We start from the raw sequence: 19,021 nt of genomic DNA, 5'->3' as shown, positions 1-19,021 counted from the left end.
TCGCAAATTGCGGAGATCTTTCTCTTTTACTCTCACTAAGACGTAATTAGAGTGAAAGAGAAAATGCCCACAATTGACGAACTTCGATTTTTGCGGTAGGCCCCCAGCACTTGTGAACGTTACAAGTTTCTAAACGAAAACCACAGATTGGTTACGGGCTGAATTGTACAGTAATTGCCACCGCACTTGAACTCGATTTAAAAAAATCGTAGCCTTCTCTGACATCTTTCTTTGTGCAATTTCTGTCAGGTCTCATGAAAAATCCCGTTATTTTGCTTTTGTAATTCATCTAACAAAGGCTTTTACTTGTTCCGACGGTTCACCGCAGCTAGCGGAACACGCGTTACAAACGCTGATACATTTAGTGGCATTGTGAAAAGATTTATTTTGGTATTTTAATTTATCGATTTTAGCCTTCCTCTTAAAAGATAGTGTTTATTTATTAGTGAGCTCGAGTGATTGCTGCCCAAGCAACAATTTTTTGTGCCACAGTCCCATTCAAGGTATGTATACTTAGATCATGAAGAGTGGTAATAAGTTATGAAACTGCAGGAGTTCGAAGTACTATTTTGTACTCATTAGTTCTCTGATGGATACAGTTGCTAATCCACACTAACATGATCCTTTAGCAAAATGTAATCAAAGTGATTCTAGTGTGTTTAGCAATTACGTGGTGTACCTATGACAGTCATATCATTTATTTAATTGAACAGACATTTATGTACTGCACTCAACCTAGAAACACTTGTTGCCATGAAACATCACAAGTAGTATCTTAGTCATATGGGTACTAATGGTGAATGTATTCTACAGTAAGTAAATGAGAAATAAATCATAAACTACTTAATGTGTCATAATATCATATTTGAAAAGTGACAGTCACAATCCATGATCATAATTATAAATATAATTATAATTTCACATTATTCTATATGACACAATGCTTGAAGAAAAATGCAACACATACAAGGTTATGTAAGCTCTGGGATATAATAATGCTCTGGGGCCTATCTAAATTGTGTTTTTTATGTCATATATTTCCAAAAGTTGGGAGAATTGACTTGTACTTATAAAGTGTCACTAACCCTTCGGTGCCCAGTTATATCATATGATGACAGTATTGAATATTATATTGTTGGTATCAGGTATATTATATGAATGCCTGGGTTCAGACGGGTTAATATGAATGCCAATCAAATCATATTGAGATAAATATGTTGACGACCGGTTTGGCCTGGTGGGTAGTGACCCTGCCTACAAAGCTGATGGTCCCAGGTTCAAATCCTGGTAAGGGCATTTATTCGTGTGATGCGCATGGATATTTGTTCCTGAGTCATGGGTGTTTTCTATGTATTTAAGTATTTATAAATAATTATATTTATATATTATATTGTGTGTCTAAGTACCCTCAACACAAGCCTTATTGAACTTACTGTGGGACTTAGTCAATTTGTGTAATAATGTCCTATAATATTTATTTATTTATGTTGAACCCCTTGACAGACCACATTAAAAACACAATTCTAGCACTGCCTTTTTATAATCCTGCATAAGAAAACACTTGAAGAGATAAAAAAAATGATTCTTATGAATTGAGAACCTCCTCCTTTTATTCAGTCTATTAAAAACACAGCATAACTTATATCCACTCATAGCTACCTACTTTAATTTATAATATAATAAATATAACTTAAATGTCCACATGGCTTAAATGTCCGACTATGGTTTTGCCATTAACATATTTTGACTAAGGTGTAGAGTTATTGGGCTGAATGAACACAACACATGATCGACAGCTCACCTGTTTCCGGCCGGGCGTCTCTACACTACAAGGTGTAGAGCTTGTGAAGTTAGGGCTTGTAGAGTTAGAAGCTTGGCTCTACGAGGGATCTGATAACTTTAACACCTTATGGTTTTGTCTTGGCAACATTTTACATGCAAATGTTATTAATGGAATTTCACTTATTTTGTGAGTTATGACAATCTTTCATCAATTTAAAGGGTTGGGGGTGATTTACTATTAAAAATCCTGAAAAATGTAACTGGGGGCATCTTTTATACAATCTACTTTTTTTACTGATCCCCCATACAAACTTCAACCCCATTTTCCGCTAACACCCTTTTCCTCCCCCTTTTCACCCTTACGGGGTGATTTTAGGACTGAAAACTATTCTATATCCTTCCCCAAAACAAAAACTATCTACATACCAAATTTTAACTAAATCGGTTTAGCGGTTATTGATTCCCTATACAAAATTCCACCCTCCTTTTCTCCCCCTTAGTGGGCACCAAATCTCAAAGTTTATTAATAAGTAAATTAATTAATACTATCTTACATACCAAAATTCAGCTTACTAGGACTTCAGGAAGTATGTTAAGGGTTTTGATGATCATCAGTGAGTGAGTGAGTGAGTCAGTGACGAAATCGGGGTTTTGTAGAGATAAATAACATCTAAAGAATGAGAGCTATGCAATTGAAATTTTTTATGCTTAATATTTCCACTATTGACATAATATGCCGAGAATTTTATTTCTCTGGTATAATCCAAACCCAAGTTATGTTATGAGAGTTCAAAAATATGATGAAGCATTCGAGAAAAGGTAGGTAGTGCCCTAGCGCTTCGCTTTGCTCGTCTTGGCGAGGGCACTGCCGACCGAAAATACTTTTACCTCAATTGTTAATCGAAAGATTCCTCAAGAAGTACTATAAAACTATGTGTTTTGTCATGTTTTTTAAATACACATGTATTTTACTTTTCTCGTATTCGAAATGAAAAGTGTAGAGTGTTTAACTCGGGTGAAAGGCACCATTTCATTCTCGGACTACCTTGACAGAAATGTGTGCGTTTTATCCCTTGGTCTCATCGTGCGTGCGTTTTATCATTGGCAATCTACTATGTGAACACATCACACAGTTTACAATACATGCACATTCTGTATAACTAATGGCATCAATTTCAACAGATCTACTTGGCTACATTGACATATATATCTAAGGACGGGTCTTACGGGCACCAAGAATGGCGCTAGTTCAGTGGTGTCACTGTCGAATTCGAGCCAACCATGCAGTCTAACGGAACTAGTTGCGACCAATTGCGCGCGTGATGCGAACTCATCAACCAATCGCGTTGCGGCGTTAGACTGTTCGATTGGCTCGAATTCGTGTGCGTGACACCGCTGTACTGGCCCCATTCTTATTGTACGTAAGGCCCGTCCTTAGATATATATGTCAATGTTTGGCTACTATTAACAACCCCTTTCGCTGGTTCTTTTATTTTGTCAGACTGGTGACGTAAGGGCACTTATGTTACCAGTCTGAAGAAGATATTATAGTCTTGCATATTGAACAAAATCTTATCACTGACAGCAATTAATCAATACAATTGGCATTTAATGATTGTGGTTATTAAAACAGTACTTAACTGATTAGGTATGCAATTAATTCACTTACAGAGAGATGATATGAATAGAAAGCAAGTGAAGGATGAGATGACGAACGACAGACAGGCACTGACCCTGCGTAAATGCAAAAAGGGCCGCCATACAATGGAAGTTAATTTCACATTTTAAAACGACATTCTGAAATAACATGAAATTTGACATCAATATTCAAGTAACATATTATTCAAGTAAGAAATTAGAAGTCGAAATTTTACATACAAGACTTCTACTCACTCTATTTTCTTTGTATAACAACTTCTAGCAACGAAAGCCAGTACCAGACATAGATACAAGCTTAATTTAATTTAAAGGTCATTTTAAAATGATAGTGTAACTCCGACTGTATAAGAGCGGCTTTTTGGCGGTGGGTTGGTGTGACTCATAATTTCATTTATTTTAACTGCATTGTTGTAAGGAAAACGTTCATTGCAAGTGGCTATCAATGGATGTGTTAAGGAATTGTACATTGTTCCACAGAGTGAGCCGTGTCTTGGGGGAGAAGCACCCCGGGCACTACGGTGGCCCCAGATACACCGGCACCAGCACCCCAGCCTCCGGGTATGTTATATTTATCTCACATTCAATACTTAAACCACTTGCCTATTTATTCGGTCACGACCGCACAGCTGACTGCCAGCAGCGTAGCGTACGATCTGCCTAGGCGTGTGTAATAATGTACCTTCACCATATAAAAAATTGCTGGATATGTATTTGATCGTCTTGATGTATCTTCTTTGCTACTGTGACTTCAGAGGTTAATCATTGTTTAAGTTTAGGTTCTAAGTCATGTTCGGTGTCATTTTCAACTAAATCAAAGATGTAGACGTCTATCATCAATCGGTTCAGCGGTTATTGATTCTACATACAAACCTACACCTACCATTTCACTTTGACGTGATTTTTCGGATAAAACTATCCCATGTTCTTTCCCGGGACTCGAAGTATCTCTATAGGGAGCATGCATGAACTATAGGAGGCAGCACAGGAGCCGTCAGATTTTTGGCGCGAGGCGTAAATGTGATGTTTTTGTTCCGATGGAGCCCACAAGATGGCAGAACCTACTATGCATAAGAAAACACTTGACGTGTAAATGTGCCTGTTTATGGTTCCGATTCAGACCACAAGATGGCAGACCCTCCAACGCGCACGGTCCCTATAGTCTATACCAAATTTAATCAAAATCTGTTCAATGGTTATTGATTCCCCATACAATATTCCTCCTCCATTTTCACACCCTTAAGGGATGATTTTTGGGATTAAACCTATCCCATGTTCTTCCCCGGGACTCAACGGGAGTATTAGTCCAATGTCAGTTCAATGGCAATCAGGTGTCAGTCCAAATGCAGTATAGTGTCAGTCCAACAGTCCAATGTCAGTCCAGTGTCAGTCCAATGTTAGTACAGTTGACAGTCCAGTGTCAGTCCAATGTTAGTCCAGTTGACAGTCCAGTTTTGTGTCAGTGTCAGTCAAAAGTCATTCCAGTGTCAGTTGTCAGTCCAATGTCAGTTTAGTGTCAATCCAACAATCCAATGTCAGTTTAGTGTACTATAAACTATACATTAAATAAAATAAGTGCCCAGGGCTGGAATCGAATCAACGTCCTCCGTTTACGCGACAGATGCCTGAACCGCTCTGCCAAATGCCACGATGGCATGGGTCGAAATTTCCAAGTATATGACAATTTCCCGAAGGCTTGTGGCTCGAGGTTTAGGTTTTTTTTCCGTCGTATATGACATTTATTTTATTTAAACTAGATTAAGCCTAACGGAAATTAAGGAAATAAGTGGGTAATATCGGCCAATTATGCTGGCCTTAACTTCTGCAAGAGTACATTTTTATTAATCACGATATTATTCAAGTACAGCTTTGATGATTATATTATAAAGAAATTAGAAATTAATGATATGTCTATGTTTTGAGAGAGAGAGTGAATAGAAGGTGAAAAATAACACAATTATCACCAACGTGGTTTCTAATTTCGTCCTTCTGCGTAAGAAGACCAGCAATTCAGCAATGATATAAGGAATATTAAGCTGAGATTAAAAATTACAATCTGTCGTAATGATGTGGCGAGAAAAATAATGACGATAAAATATCCCGCGCTTAAAGATGGTGTCACTCTATGTTTAGATTCGGGCAATGTGCTAATAAGATTACATTTTACGTCATCATATTGTATGTTTTAAACAAAATGAAATAACTTCCGTAAATTGATGAAAAGCCTTTCTGCCATACAAAAACTGCCCACGACTGAAAACGAACAGTCTTTCAATTCCTTGTGAGATTAACAAAACTTCCGTGAGACACAGACATATTAAATATGGTACAACGGGTGACTCACGCGGGACATGTCGAGCGTTTTCGACTTAAAATACGTGAGTGACCCGTTGTAACATATTTAATATGTCCTTGTGAGATTATTTGTTTAAGGGAAAAATTAAATAAGCACTACAATTTATTTAGGTTCAACCTGTCAAGTTATGATGTAATTAGTTTGCCAGAAGCGAATAAACCATTACATGAGACTATTTTTTCTCATCACTCGCACAAAGGACTGCTACTAGGCTCATAACTACAAGAAAAAAGTTATACCGTAAAAACAGAGGTGATATATTATTGGCCGGTACTGTATTTAGATTAAAATACACCACCCAATTATATGATGTTTCAGCTTATAGTATTGACTTTACTACAACTAGGTAGAAAAAAAAAAAAACAAATCAATCAATCTCAAAATAAAGGTTAACGAATTGTAACGAATTTATCGTCTAGTTCATTGTTGTTAATTTTTGTTCTTACACGTGTCTTTCACGTTTACAATGAATCCCTTGATCTGTCCTTTAAAAAGTCTACCATGGTCAGAGCCTAATATAGTCTAGAATTGCAGAGAGTTGTGTTTAAACCATATTCGTGACCGGAACGCACGACGTTTTGTCGTGTGACGGGTGACGAGACATGGAGCGCTGGTTGTGGCGTCTTTGTACTATCGCGGCCCGCGGGGTGCGCGGTAGTTCCGCAAATGGGCCAAAATACATATTAATGCCCAATAGAAATTGTGTACAAATTTAGTTTCAAGAGACAAATTAGTTAATAAAAGATAACATTTCATTACTTTTTTATATTCATTCAGAATATTTATAATGTTTTCTATAATAGTCTATCATCGCTGCAGCGAAATTAACTATATTATTTATGCCGATATTTAAAAAGCTTGGGACTTCACAACAACAACAGGGTTACTTTACTAAAACCTTATATTTAATTAGAAAAACAAACAATTGCAGGAAGAGCATTGGTTAGTGGTAAAAGATAATAATCTTTTGGAGTTTTTTACTAAATATTACTGTATTTTATTTCATTTTATAAATTATGCTACATATGTTGATCTTTGGGACAGAGCTACGAGCTACCTACAGTAAAACAGTTGAATTAAAGAAAAATAATCTTGTTAATTTAATTGTTATGTATAGGTAATATTCTAAGTCAGTTGGACTAAATTTGAAAAATAGTTTAATATTCTCATAAGTGACTTAAAAAATGGTGCGTTAGAAATTGATTTCAATTTGAAAAGTCACAAGTTTTTAGGCATTTAAAAGTATTTAGGCCTAAATACCCGATTCTTTTAGGTAAGTCGCCAGTTCAGGGCTCCAGGTTCATGATTAAAGATTTAGCACACCGGAGACTAATATACACTAAAGACGCGACGCATTAGGCTAGAGTTGACCGGTCCTACACTCTGTTCAAGTTCATCGCTCATATTTAAGTGGAGTTCTAGAAATTTTAATTATTCAATATTACTTCTTTTATTTTCTAAACGACGTAACAAAGCAGTGATTAGTTACTACAGTTCATAATATTCGAATGACTACATAATTGTTCACAAGTGTTACTCTTTGATGTTGGTCGGTCACATTAGCAATAATTAGTGTAGTATTGCTAACGATGCAGAAGGTCGCACCGTGACGCAACCTCGGTTGCTTCGTCACACTGCCGGCTTCTTACGAGTACGCGATGCCACCTCATATCACGGTTATTATTCTGCTAAAGAAAAAACCAACAATTGCCAGAAGAATATCTTTCAATATTTTCTTATAAAGAAAGCGCTGTTATTGGGACGAGTACTATTAAATTATAGCCCTAATATGACATTACGATAATAATAGTAAATAAATAAATAAATACATAGAAAACATCCATGTATCAGGAACAAATATCTGTGCTCATCACACATATAAATGCCCGTACCGGGATTCGAACCCAGGACCATCGGTTTTTCTTACTAGGCCAGACCGGTCATCAAATCATCAGTCTAATGGTACATTAAAACATACTATTACAGTACATATGGTGCTACTTTCCCGAACGCGTGCGGGAATGAACACTTTCCGTGCATATGTCGAAACTTTAAAGAGCCATATGTACTGTAAAACGTTGTACGATATACGTGCGAATAGGTAATTCGCAACTCGCGCCGATTTAAAACACTCCCTTCGGTCGTGTTTTAATTTATCACCACTCGTTGCGAATTTCCTTTTTCCTGCACTTGTATCGTAAATGACTATTTTTCAATAAAATAGAAATCTCTTTATTACACAGTACATTGTTGCACAGTGCACCGTGTTTTGCGATAAACAAGAGGACTAATTGTTATAGAAACAAAAAAACCCGACTGCTTACTTATATTTTTAAAATGGTCTTTTCACTGGCTGTCATGTACTACCCATATTGCTAAGGGAAGAAGAAACAACAACACCCCCTTTTTCCATTTTCCTTGCGCCATTTTCAAAATTTATATTGGGACCGTGCGAAGTGCGTGGGTGGGGTAAGTAAAGCGAACCCAGCGCATAAGGTGGTTAAAATTAGAACTAACTGCGGATAGCGTCTTTAACATTTCGTACAATATGGCTCGAAATGAAACTTTAATTTACGATTTCTCCTGAAATATTCATTTAAATTGTATGATGTAAGGGACCATTGCAATCTGTATGAAATGCTTCATATAACTAACGCATTTAATTTGACAATTGTTAATAATATATCCTTGTAGACAGCTTTGCAAATGCTACATATTACGTGATATTTTTCTAGAAGTTATGAATGGATATAGTAAGTTATCCTTAAAAGATAGACATTTAACATCGCGGAATTTTTTGTAGACCTATGAATGAGAAACAACCCACCATACATTGTGTTGTTATAGCTCAAACGGATTAGGCAGCGTTTTCGATTAAAGCTCCTAGCCAGCGTGTTTTTTTCCGACAACATCGTTATATTTCAACCAATTTACACAAAACCTTAACAAGTTATATACCTAAGCCTTCCTTAAGAATCACTCTATTGATAGATGAAAGTCGTATGAATATCCGTTCAGTAGTTTTTAGTTTTGGAGTAGTTTTATAAGATGTAGTGAATTGACGTTTTCCCCTAGACTTGCGGACACTAGGTTGCGTGACAGTCGTGCACATAGCGAATAGCATGTGTCACTGCTACAATTCTGACAAATTTAACGACACCTCTTATGTCAAAAACCGTCGAGCCGTTTGGGCTGTAGAGAGTGACAAATCCATGGACATACATACGCTCGGAAAACATTACCTTCCTTCTGACCCATTCGGGTAAAAAGGTATGGCCAAAACGGTCGACTTCATAAAATATATACTTCTTCGACAGTAATACTACTTGAAATGTCGCTTTTCGAGAGCATGCGCTTCTAACTTCTAAAACAATACATTATAGGCATACCTGTAAAGGTTTATTGACATAGATATTGGTATTGGTAGATATTATAGACACACATGAAAGGTGTGTCTATAATGTGTAAATGTTATGAAAAGAGATAAACTGGCTCCTATTCAGAGACTGTGTTAATGTGGCTAACAGTTAACACACAAATTGCAAGGGGACCCGGCACTAGGCAAGGCCTGTATCAGGGGAGTACCAGTAACTGTTTGGTGTCATGCATTTAGATATGTATATGAAATATTGTAGCACATGAAATGGTGTATTTCTTCCTATCTTGTTTGTGAAACAAATACCGATTTAGATAGTTGTTATATTGAACAGTAAAATTCCAATTCGTAAAATTCTTACTATTACTTTTAATACTAAAATATAGGGATCAAATCTGGTACATAAATTGATACTTGTTATAAGGTAGTTATGGTAAACCAGTACCTAAACATTTTTTCACATTTATGATGTAAATTGTTGAATGCTGAATCGCGAGGCATGTTCTCTACCAACATTATATGATTTATATTTCACTAATTTGAATTTTAACTGTTCAATATAGCAACAATAAAAATCGACATTTATAGAATAATAAAGACAGAAAAGAAACCGAATCGGTCACAGATGGGAATACACCCATGATTTGACCTACTACAAATATGTTAAACGTTGCTAATATCCCCTATGCTAAGGAAAGGAAGTGACTAGCAACTTGTCCTGTTCCAGGGGTGCTGGATATGACGGCCACGGACAATATCCGCTTCAGCGGCCACACGCTCGACAAAGCCACCAAGGCCAAGGTCACATTAGAAAATTTCTATACTAATCTCATAACTCAACATTATGAGAGGAAACAGAGGTAATCAAACTTACATTCACTGAACTTATGGCTGTATTAACGTGTAGGGTGCTTACTTAAAAAAAAATCTGTATATTATTTTAGACTCGAGAAGCTGGAGGAGTCACTCAAAGATGAAAACTTGACAGAAAGCCAAAAACAAGAGAAAAGACAGCAACATGCTCAAAAAGAAACTGAGTTTTTGAGGCTCAAGCGATCGAGGCTCGGCGTAGAGGACTTTGAACCGCTCAAAGTAAGTTAGCTCTCGGAAAAAAGTATGTTATCTGCGAAGGGCCTAACCGATAACGCCCATCAAAGTTGGCAACACACTTGTGCAGCGCATATAAAACTTTTTATACTTACAATACAGAAGCTAAACATTTCCACAGGTGCTAAATATTTGTTTGTTTACAGGTCATAGGGCGAGGCGCGTTTGGCGAGGTTCGCCTCGTTCAAAAGAAAGATACCGGTCATGTTTACGCTATGAAAATACTCAGAAAAGCAGATATGCTTGAAAAGGAACAAGTAAGATAACATGCATAATAAAATCAGTTACATACTCTTATTAAAAATTGATAAGTTTTAGCCCACAGTATCACAGGGCCTAGTTTTTTGAACTAAACTAGACACTTGCAGTTTTCACCTTTTTAATACCGTTAACTCAATAGGGAGTGACTAGTCAAATGCGTTTTTTTCTTCGAACTGACAAAACGAATTGCCACTATGAAATAACAAATGGCCTCACCGTCAAGTTACCTTTTTTATAGTGGTAATTGAATAACTGCAGACTACGTTTCTCACCAAATTTTCTGGTTTTAAATTTCGTCCATGGTGTAAAATAATTTATTTTAAATACATTCAATATACCTATTTTTGTAAACTTTACAAAAATCTAATTGTCCTTCAAAACCTGGCTGATTCATACCCTATATATTGCCAACCAGAAAGCTTTCGAACTCCTTTTGGCATATTGACTAGTGTGTGTAATTAAACGCTACAGATCGGCTTATCCAAATAGTAAAGTAAGTATATAGGCATCATCTGCGTTGCTGTGCTGTCAAATTAATTGTTAATTTTCTAACTTGACAGGTGGCCCACGTGCGGGCCGAGCGTGACATCCTAGTAGAAGCGGACCACCAGTGGGTAGTGAAGATGTATTATAGTTTTCAAGATCCCATGAACTTATACCTCATCATGGAATTCCTGCCCGGCGGCGACATGATGACCCTACTCATGAAAAAAGACACCCTTAGTGAAGAATGTGCGCAGTTTTATGTCGCTGAGACTGCACTGGCGATCGACAGTATACATAAGCTCGGTTTCATACATAGGTAAATAAATAGAATAATAACAAGCCGTTAGTATTTAAGATACAATGAAATGTTAGGGTACCATCGAGCGGGTCTAGTTATGGACGGAAAGTGGACATAGGAACTCTTGCAATAAAATGACGCATTCCCGTCACGCGTAGGCTCGTTTGAATCGTCGAAGTAGTTATGGACTTGACTGTGCAAAAAGGTTCAGTCGGCAAGTCTGTGTTATGTTAACTAACATGTTTGAAGAAAACTTGAGAGAACATTAGTTTATTAGTGAGACATGTTGACACCTGAAGTAACAGTTGTTCGCTATGTGCAGGGACATAAAGCCGGATAACCTCCTGCTGGACGCGCGCGGGCACATCAAGCTCAGTGACTTCGGGCTGTGCACGGGCCTCAAAAAGAGCCATCGCACCGACTTCTACCGCGACCTGTCGCGCGCCACGCCCTCAGACTTCAGTAAGTAAGCTCATCCATTTCACTACCATTAAAAAACTCTATCATTCACATTGAATTTAACAAGTTTTACTTGTTTCTTTTCCTTCTGTACCATTGGCTCATTCGATCATATCAGACATGAATCTTGAATATATATTTTGTTATAAAACTCATTATTTTTACACATGCTATTCCTTTAATGCTTTCGTGTGTTTATTTTTATTTTAATCATGTCGTTATCATTCATGAATAATTTAGTGGTTGCGTCACGTTAGACTTTTTTTCAGTTTCGACATCGTCGTCGGCGATGGACTCGAAGCGGCGCGCGGAGTCATGGAAGCGCAACCGGCGGGCGCTGGCCTACTCCACCGTGGGCACGCCCGACTACATCGCGCCCGAGGTGTTCCTGCAGACCGGCTACGGCCCGCAGGCCGACTGGTGGAGTCTCGGCGTCATCATGTAAGTACACAACGCCCCGACATTATCCGACTTGTCCACTTCTTATGCTCTAAATGCGAACGAGTGTTTTATAATCTTTGAACTTGATGGTAGTGATACCGATTGCGATGTTGTTATTAAAAAAAACCCTTGGGCTTGATGATATGTATGATTAGCCGGAATATCGATTAGAACAACAGTTTTTGTCAGAACTTGAGGATTAATGATATAATTTGAGAATAAAATATTTCAAAAAGGAAACTTTTATTTATTATTTATTATCTTTACTACCGAGTTACTATATGTTACACGTAAGCAGCGTATCGGGTAGTAAATGCTGCTTACAACTTGGAGAGACGCAAACTTAATGTTTAAACTAATTAGAGCATGGCGAGTGTCATGGTAATTAGCGCTGTGCAAGTGCCACTGGGGTTTTGATTGATAGCCTAAAAATGTTTTTGCGATACGTAGTTAATACATAGTACACCAATAGAGAGTAAACAAGGAAGATTGAACGTAGCCTTATCATAGTTATCATCCAACGTTCTTCGACAAGTGAATTATTGATGCCCGTGCAAAGCGAGGCATTCTAGCCTCTCATAACAGTTATTTGTACGATGCCTATAGGAAATAATAAACACAATAGTGTTATTGTGTTTAGCTCTGCTAGATGAGATGACTAATTAATAATGTGCTTATAGCAGTGGATTGTTTAGAAATACTATTGACAACTTCATTGTTCCCAAATAAAGTCTGCATTGCGAATGTACAGTTTTGTTTTATATAAGTTTGCCAAAGCGTAAGCATCAATTTTATTCATTTAAAAGGAAAATATAAACTAATTATTTATTGTATGTTGACACGCAATTTTAAATACCTATGCTTATTTCACTCCTTAATAAAATAGAATAAAAAACACGGCTACGTGACCGAGCTGGTTTTAATATTAATTAGAAATATGTAATATCTTATTTTTGTTTTATGGTCACAGTATTGGTTAAACAATAACTCAATGAATTGTGTACGCATTTTAGTTCAGCGTTGAAACAGGGGCGATAGTGTATGTAAATATGTAAGTTTATACAATACCTACTTGCATGAAATTATGGAAATCAATTATGTACTGCCATCTTGCGGAGGCTCGATTCGCTACGTGCACGACTGTCATGTTACCTAGCATCCGCAAATCTAGCGGATAACATCAAATCACCACATTTAAACTTGTAAAACAAACGAATAATGCTACTATAGCTTTCGCGTGGAAACCGCCGGACGGAAGCCGTGGCTTCGGGCGTCCTGTACACTCTTGGCAACGGTCCGTCCCAAGAGAGCTACGAGCGGTCGGGTTGAGCTGGAGTGAGGCCAGAAGGCGAGCTGAAGTTAGGAAGGCGTGGCGCGAGCTTGTGAAGGCCCTTTGCACCTCTGGGGTGCTTTAGGACAACAACAACATACTCGAAAATTACTGAACAGATTTTTATACGGTTTTCATCTATCGATAGAACAATTCTTGAGGAAGGTTTGAGTGTATAATGTATTCAGGTTTTTGTAAAATTGGTTGAAATATGACGATGTTTGCTAACGATGTCGGAAAAAATCGCGCTGTCTAGGAGCTTTAATCGAAAACGCTGCCTAATTCGTTTGAGCTAAGATAACAACATAGTGTATGGTAGGGTTGTCTCTCTTTTATTGGTCTACAAAAAAGTCCGCGATGGTGTATGTCTATCTTTTAAGGAAAACTTACTATACCCATTTCTTTATCTAGAAAAAGGTCACATAATATGTGGTATTTTGCAAAGCTATTTACATGGATACAGTATTAATCATTATAAATTACACACGTTAGTTATATTAATCATTTCATACAGATTACAATGATACCGTACTCCATACAATTTAAAGGAATATCTTAGGAGTTATCGTTAATTAAAAATTCCATTTCGTGCATATAATTTATACGAAATGTTAAAGACGCTTTCTTTGTTAGTGCCAAATTTTAAAATCGCATGCGCTGCGATCGCTGTACTATACCTCCCTCCCCACATGCACTTCGCACGTAGCCAATACATATGTACCGATTTTTTAATTGTATAAAAGCCCCTGACACTTCTAAGGTTTTGATCTATACACAGCCTTCATACATGTCCAAACTTTCATAGGCAGTGCCCCATCGTCGACTATTAATGCAATGTAAGTAAAGCTAGAAATCACAAGAAAGATGTGCGAATGCTCACCTATCAATAATTACATGTATTCCTGTTATTAACATTTCTGGAGCGAGCTAATAGTCCGTAACTAGTAGTTTGGGCGGCAGGATAGCTGGCACAGTAGTACGGCAGTTTAATTGTGTGTTGGCTGTGTTGCAGGTACGAGATGCTGATCGGGTACCCGCCGTTCTGCTCCGAGTCCCCGCAGGACACCTACCGCAAGGTGATGTCGTGGCGCGAGTCGCTCACCTTCCCGCCCGAAATACCCATCAGCGAGGAGGCTCGGGAGACCATACTGCGCTTCTGCTCCGAACCGGACCGCAGGTAAATTTATTTTTGGGGAATATGCAACCCATGAGGCATACAGAAAACATCGCTTTGTTTCTAGGACTCGACATATCAATAACTTTCTCGTGTATATAAATAAACATAACGATGATAACATATTAAAGTATGATAGTCGTTTGACTCAGCTTTCTGCGTGAGGAAATCCAGATAACTTAAAGGAAAAGTAAAACTTTGGTGGAACACTATTGCGGCAAATAGTATATACTTCTTATATTCATATTTCTGTGGTCACGGAAGTTTTGTTTTGTTGCAGGCTGGGTTCCGGGCGCGGCATCGAGGACGTGAAGTCGGTGCCGTTCTTCCGGGGAGTGGACTGGAGCCACGTGCGCGAGCGCCCCGCCGCCATCTCCGTCGAGGTGCGCTCCATCGACGACACCTCCAACTTCGACGACTTCCCCGACGTCAAGCTCGAGATACGTACGTATCCCGATCACACCACACTACCTGTTTATACACCGAGATGACGACCACGCCTTTGATCCCCGTCGCTACGATCACGACAGACCGACCGTAGTTTTCCATTATCTTAGTTGCCGTTTATCTCGGGCTTATTATACGGTGTGTAAATCCAATACGGGCAATAGATCAAACCGGACAAAGAATTCACCTTACAAATTAAGTTACACTTAATTACGACCCAATGTAGTGCAAACATTACGAGACAACATGACATGATATTAAGTGATACGAGCTTTTTTAAAACAAATTATGGTTAGTATTTTCATTGTGTTTTAATATTCGCCCGTATTGAATTAACACACTGTATATGTAAACACTACCTACTATTGTACTAACAAATCCTACTGATACCCGCATTCATTACAAATAAATAAACAAGCATCTATAAGCCCTGTATAGTTGCGCCGAAACTTCCTAAGACTTTCTTACAGGCATATGCAGAGCTTTTTACTCGTATCAGATTTGGTTGGACTTTTTAAATGGGGCACTGAGGGCAGCTACCAGATCCCGTGCTGCTACGTTAATATGGTCTTAGGAGACCTTTCCTAACTGTTTAAAGCAAAATTAGTTTTAAAGCAGTCAATAGGTATATCAATATATTTTTGGAGGTAATTTATTGCTATTTAGAATCAAAAGCTTCTTAGGGCCACTTGCACTAACCCGGGGTAACCGGTTAAACCGTTAACCCAATGTCAAATTGTACTCTGGTACCTCCAGGTTTAACTGGTTAACACCGGGTTAGTGATTGGTGCAAGTGGCTTTTAGAGGCCAACTTAAGCTAGGGCATTAGAAGTCAGAAAACAAAGATTTTCATAAATTTAAACGAAAAATATTTTTTTTGCATGTTTTTTAAGCCAAACATGTACTGACTTGAAAATGATAAAATTGTATGGTGTCACTCAATTAATAAAATGTTGGAAATTAAATGTTGAAAAGCGAAACAAGTTTATCTGAATACAGGAAATGTTTGGAAAATTAATTAAGTACGTTTTTTATTTTATTTCTAGTGACTGACTTGATGATATGTTCATACAACGTTATGAGCCTTAAGTATAAAAGAAGAGCATACGAATTTTCTCACTTCTTTCATACTAAATGTATCAAAACGCATTCTTTAAGTTGTGGTTTTTGTAGTGCCTTAACATAGGATAGTCTCAAAGAAGTTTTGCATCCTGAATAGAAATGGAATCGTTTGGTATAAAAAATTGTCTAAACTGATAATTTTGTCGCTGACTGTAGATGTCAATGGTCCTCAGTTAAAAAGTGAGTGGAGGTCTCCTAAGACCATTTTCGCGTAGCAGCACAGAATCATATAGCTGCCCTGAGTTTTCCATTTAACAAATTCCAAATATTCCAACATACAGTAGACTGTATAGATAAATTACCCAATAATGACGAAAGTTACCATATCTGTCCACAATTTCCACCACAAGAGTAGTGATATTGGATTGTTTGTTACAGCGGCAGCGCCAATCACGCAAGACGGTGAGGTGGCGTACAAAGACTGGGTATTCATTAACTACACGTTCAAGCGGTTCGAAGGGCTCACCCAGCGCGGCACGCCCACCAAGAAGTGAGGCCGACGGCCCTCGCACTGCCGGCGGCGGCCGCGCTGCCCCTCCTCGCCCATCGCGCCGATGTTAGCACTGACGTCTTAATCACCTAACCTCACCTGTATCTACCTATAACTAGAGTGCTCTCTTTTTTAGTCTGTAACTCTTCTTATTTTCACACACATATCGATTATTTATTTCCATACAACGACTCGGCTATCGATTTATAAGAGCGATTAAAACGAAGTTGAAACGTTTACACATTATTTTTAGAATTTGGAAATGTTGCAGTTCCAAACCGAAATACATATTGTAACTGAATCCAATAGCAGAAAACGTATCCATCATGTATTGTCAGTGTTTCATGGCTGTCATACTGACGTCTATGAAAGTAGTAAAACGGAAATTATAAAATTAAATCTCTTTATTTTTTCGGTAAATGGGTCTCATGTTATAGTTCGTTTTTTTTAGCATTAGAAAGAAGGTAAGCGATTTTGATGTGTCTGTTTATTGAAAAACGCTTTGGAAAAATAAGTCACGAAAAATATATAACAATTATAAATCATATACGATCATTTACATTCTTTTGCTTTCATAAGTAATTGAATTGAATTGAATTGAAATATTTATTTCGAACTTGACGTCCATAGGGTTAGGTAACAATGACTTATGTATCTCGAGTTAGTATTATAGTTAATTAGACAAAACAAACAAAACAAAACATTACATAATATTTATAAGTTTCGCGGCAGCACAGCAACAGGTGAGTGTAGCTGCACGTGCCGCTTGACTAGGGGCGAGTCCCAACGCTGCGCCAGCGTACTTAGGATGCTGTTCGTGCTGCTTCGGCTGCGAGTGAGGAGTGAAGTAATAGTTACTGGAATAAAAAAATGCGATTTTCAATAAAAAGACTTGTTAAGATTGTTCACTTATTTCTAATGTTAAAAAAATAATTATGGAGTAACGTTCGCCATGGTTCTTGTGGTGTAATAAATATACTTGTAGGATTGATGCAGCCCATGTCTAGCCCATGTTTCCTACTTCACTTGTAAGAAGGAAATCATCAGAAATCTGCCACTCAGTCTATGTTCACTCCAGGGCAAATGCAAAATTTCATGAAAATCTGTTCAGTATTTAAATCTTGAAAAGGTAACAGGCAGACATGCAGAGTTTCTTTCTCATTTATAACAATATCATGGATGTGTTTAATTATCTAAATGGCACTGCAATTATTGTTTGATTGAATTTGAATATTATTTTTTATTGCGCCATAGTCACGCGACAGATAGGTATGAGGGCTGGTTGCACCCAACACGACACCGAATATTGCAGATAACGAGAACCATTGCACTAACATGTGCTATAGTAACGTCTCTCAGGTTAAGTCAAGTAAGGAAAGGAATCATTGTTCGATTGATCACTTATTTATTAGTTGCATATAATGACGAACATCTGTAAAATAATAAAATCTATAAATAGTTAACACGTTTCAAGTACATAATACTTCAAATAAATCTACTTTTAACGAACAGTTTTCTGACTTTCATTAGATAGAGAGATAGTCGATATGCTTATTAGTGATGGGAACGCCTGTCTTAGTAATCACTATCAGTCAGAAGTACCTGGTTGGTCAAGCGGATGAACGAGCAGCAAACTAGTAAATTGAACAAACGGTGGAGCCTCGCTAATCCATCCGGACACGGCTGATCCAGTGATCCCGGTAATCCAGACGGTCGGTAATGTCTAATCGGTAATGTATAAGCGGGAGCGCTGCCGTTGATAGTCATGTAACTTGGAAATTTTAATTTTATTCCTGACTTTCTTAGTCTTTGAATGGACTGCGAAATGTGAAGCAGAAAAGTACTTATACGTACCTACCGACATTTTTATTACTGCGAGCAATTTATTACCTTAGTGTCATCAAAGATTTTATAGGATAAAAATGATAATCCGGAAGAAACGTCTGTAATCCGTCAACGGCCGGTTTGTTGCCCGTCCGGATTAGCAAGGTCCTGCTGTACAAGTTTGGAGGACAAAGACTGTGATATATTTATAGGTTATATCACACTCTATGTCCGACACTAATCATTCTCAAGTCTGTTATAAACTAAACGCATTTAATGTAGCATGTCATGAAAACTATATGTAAAATGGCACAGCGTCGACGCTGCAACGATGCTTGATCCGTCTTATCCGATTATGCGTATATAAAGATGCCGAATACAAAGCTTGCAAAGTTGCGTGCCAGCAGGGTAG

The 19,021-nt window shown here is 37.8% G+C and overlaps 1 protein-coding gene across 2 annotated transcripts; it reads left to right on the top strand.

Annotated features, from left to right (window-relative positions):
- Positions 1-152: 152 nt before the first annotated feature.
- Positions 153-18,296, top strand: LOC133517985 (serine/threonine-protein kinase tricornered). Of its 2 annotated transcripts, none has more exons than XM_061851519.1 (11): positions 153-503; positions 3,919-3,999; positions 9,898-10,030; positions 10,115-10,262; positions 10,424-10,534; positions 11,099-11,340; positions 11,645-11,784; positions 12,039-12,222; positions 14,565-14,729; positions 15,007-15,170; positions 16,674-18,296. In XM_061851519.1, exons 3-11 carry the CDS (start codon positions 9,909-9,911, stop codon positions 16,787-16,789), a joined length of 1,392 nt encoding a protein of 463 aa, XP_061707503.1. In that variant the 5' UTR covers positions 153-503; positions 3,919-3,999; positions 9,898-9,908; the 3' UTR covers positions 16,790-18,296. The 2 variants fall into 2 exon arrangements, with proteins under 2 accessions (XP_061707503.1, XP_061707510.1); XM_061851526.1 differs by having other exon boundaries at positions 155-503; positions 12,051-12,222.
- Positions 18,297-19,021: the final 725 nt, after the last annotated feature.

The sequence above is a fragment of the Cydia pomonella genome, chromosome 1 (assembly GCF_033807575.1).
Source record: "Cydia pomonella isolate Wapato2018A chromosome 1, ilCydPomo1, whole genome shotgun sequence".
Taxonomy (NCBI): Eukaryota; Metazoa; Arthropoda; class Insecta; order Lepidoptera; family Tortricidae; genus Cydia; species Cydia pomonella.
The sequence above is the reverse complement of the archived record's forward strand: the minus strand, read 5'-3'. Positions and strand labels throughout refer to the sequence as shown.

What these genes read in the sequence shown, in the direction of transcription:
- LOC133517985 (XM_061851519.1), top strand. Translation starts at nt 9,909, where the DNA reads ATGACGGCCACGGACAATATCCGCTTCAGCGGCCACACGCTCGACAAA. An exon ending in AGGACTTTGAACCGCTCAAA is followed by an intron (nt 10,263 to 10,423) that starts GTAAGTTAGCTC and finishes GTTTGTTTACAG; the next exon opens with GTCATAGGGCGAGGCGCGTT. An exon ending in CGCCACGCCCTCAGACTTCA is followed by an intron (nt 11,785 to 12,038) that starts GTAAGTAAGCTC and finishes GCGTCACGTTAG; the next exon opens with ACTTTTTTTCAGTTTCGACA.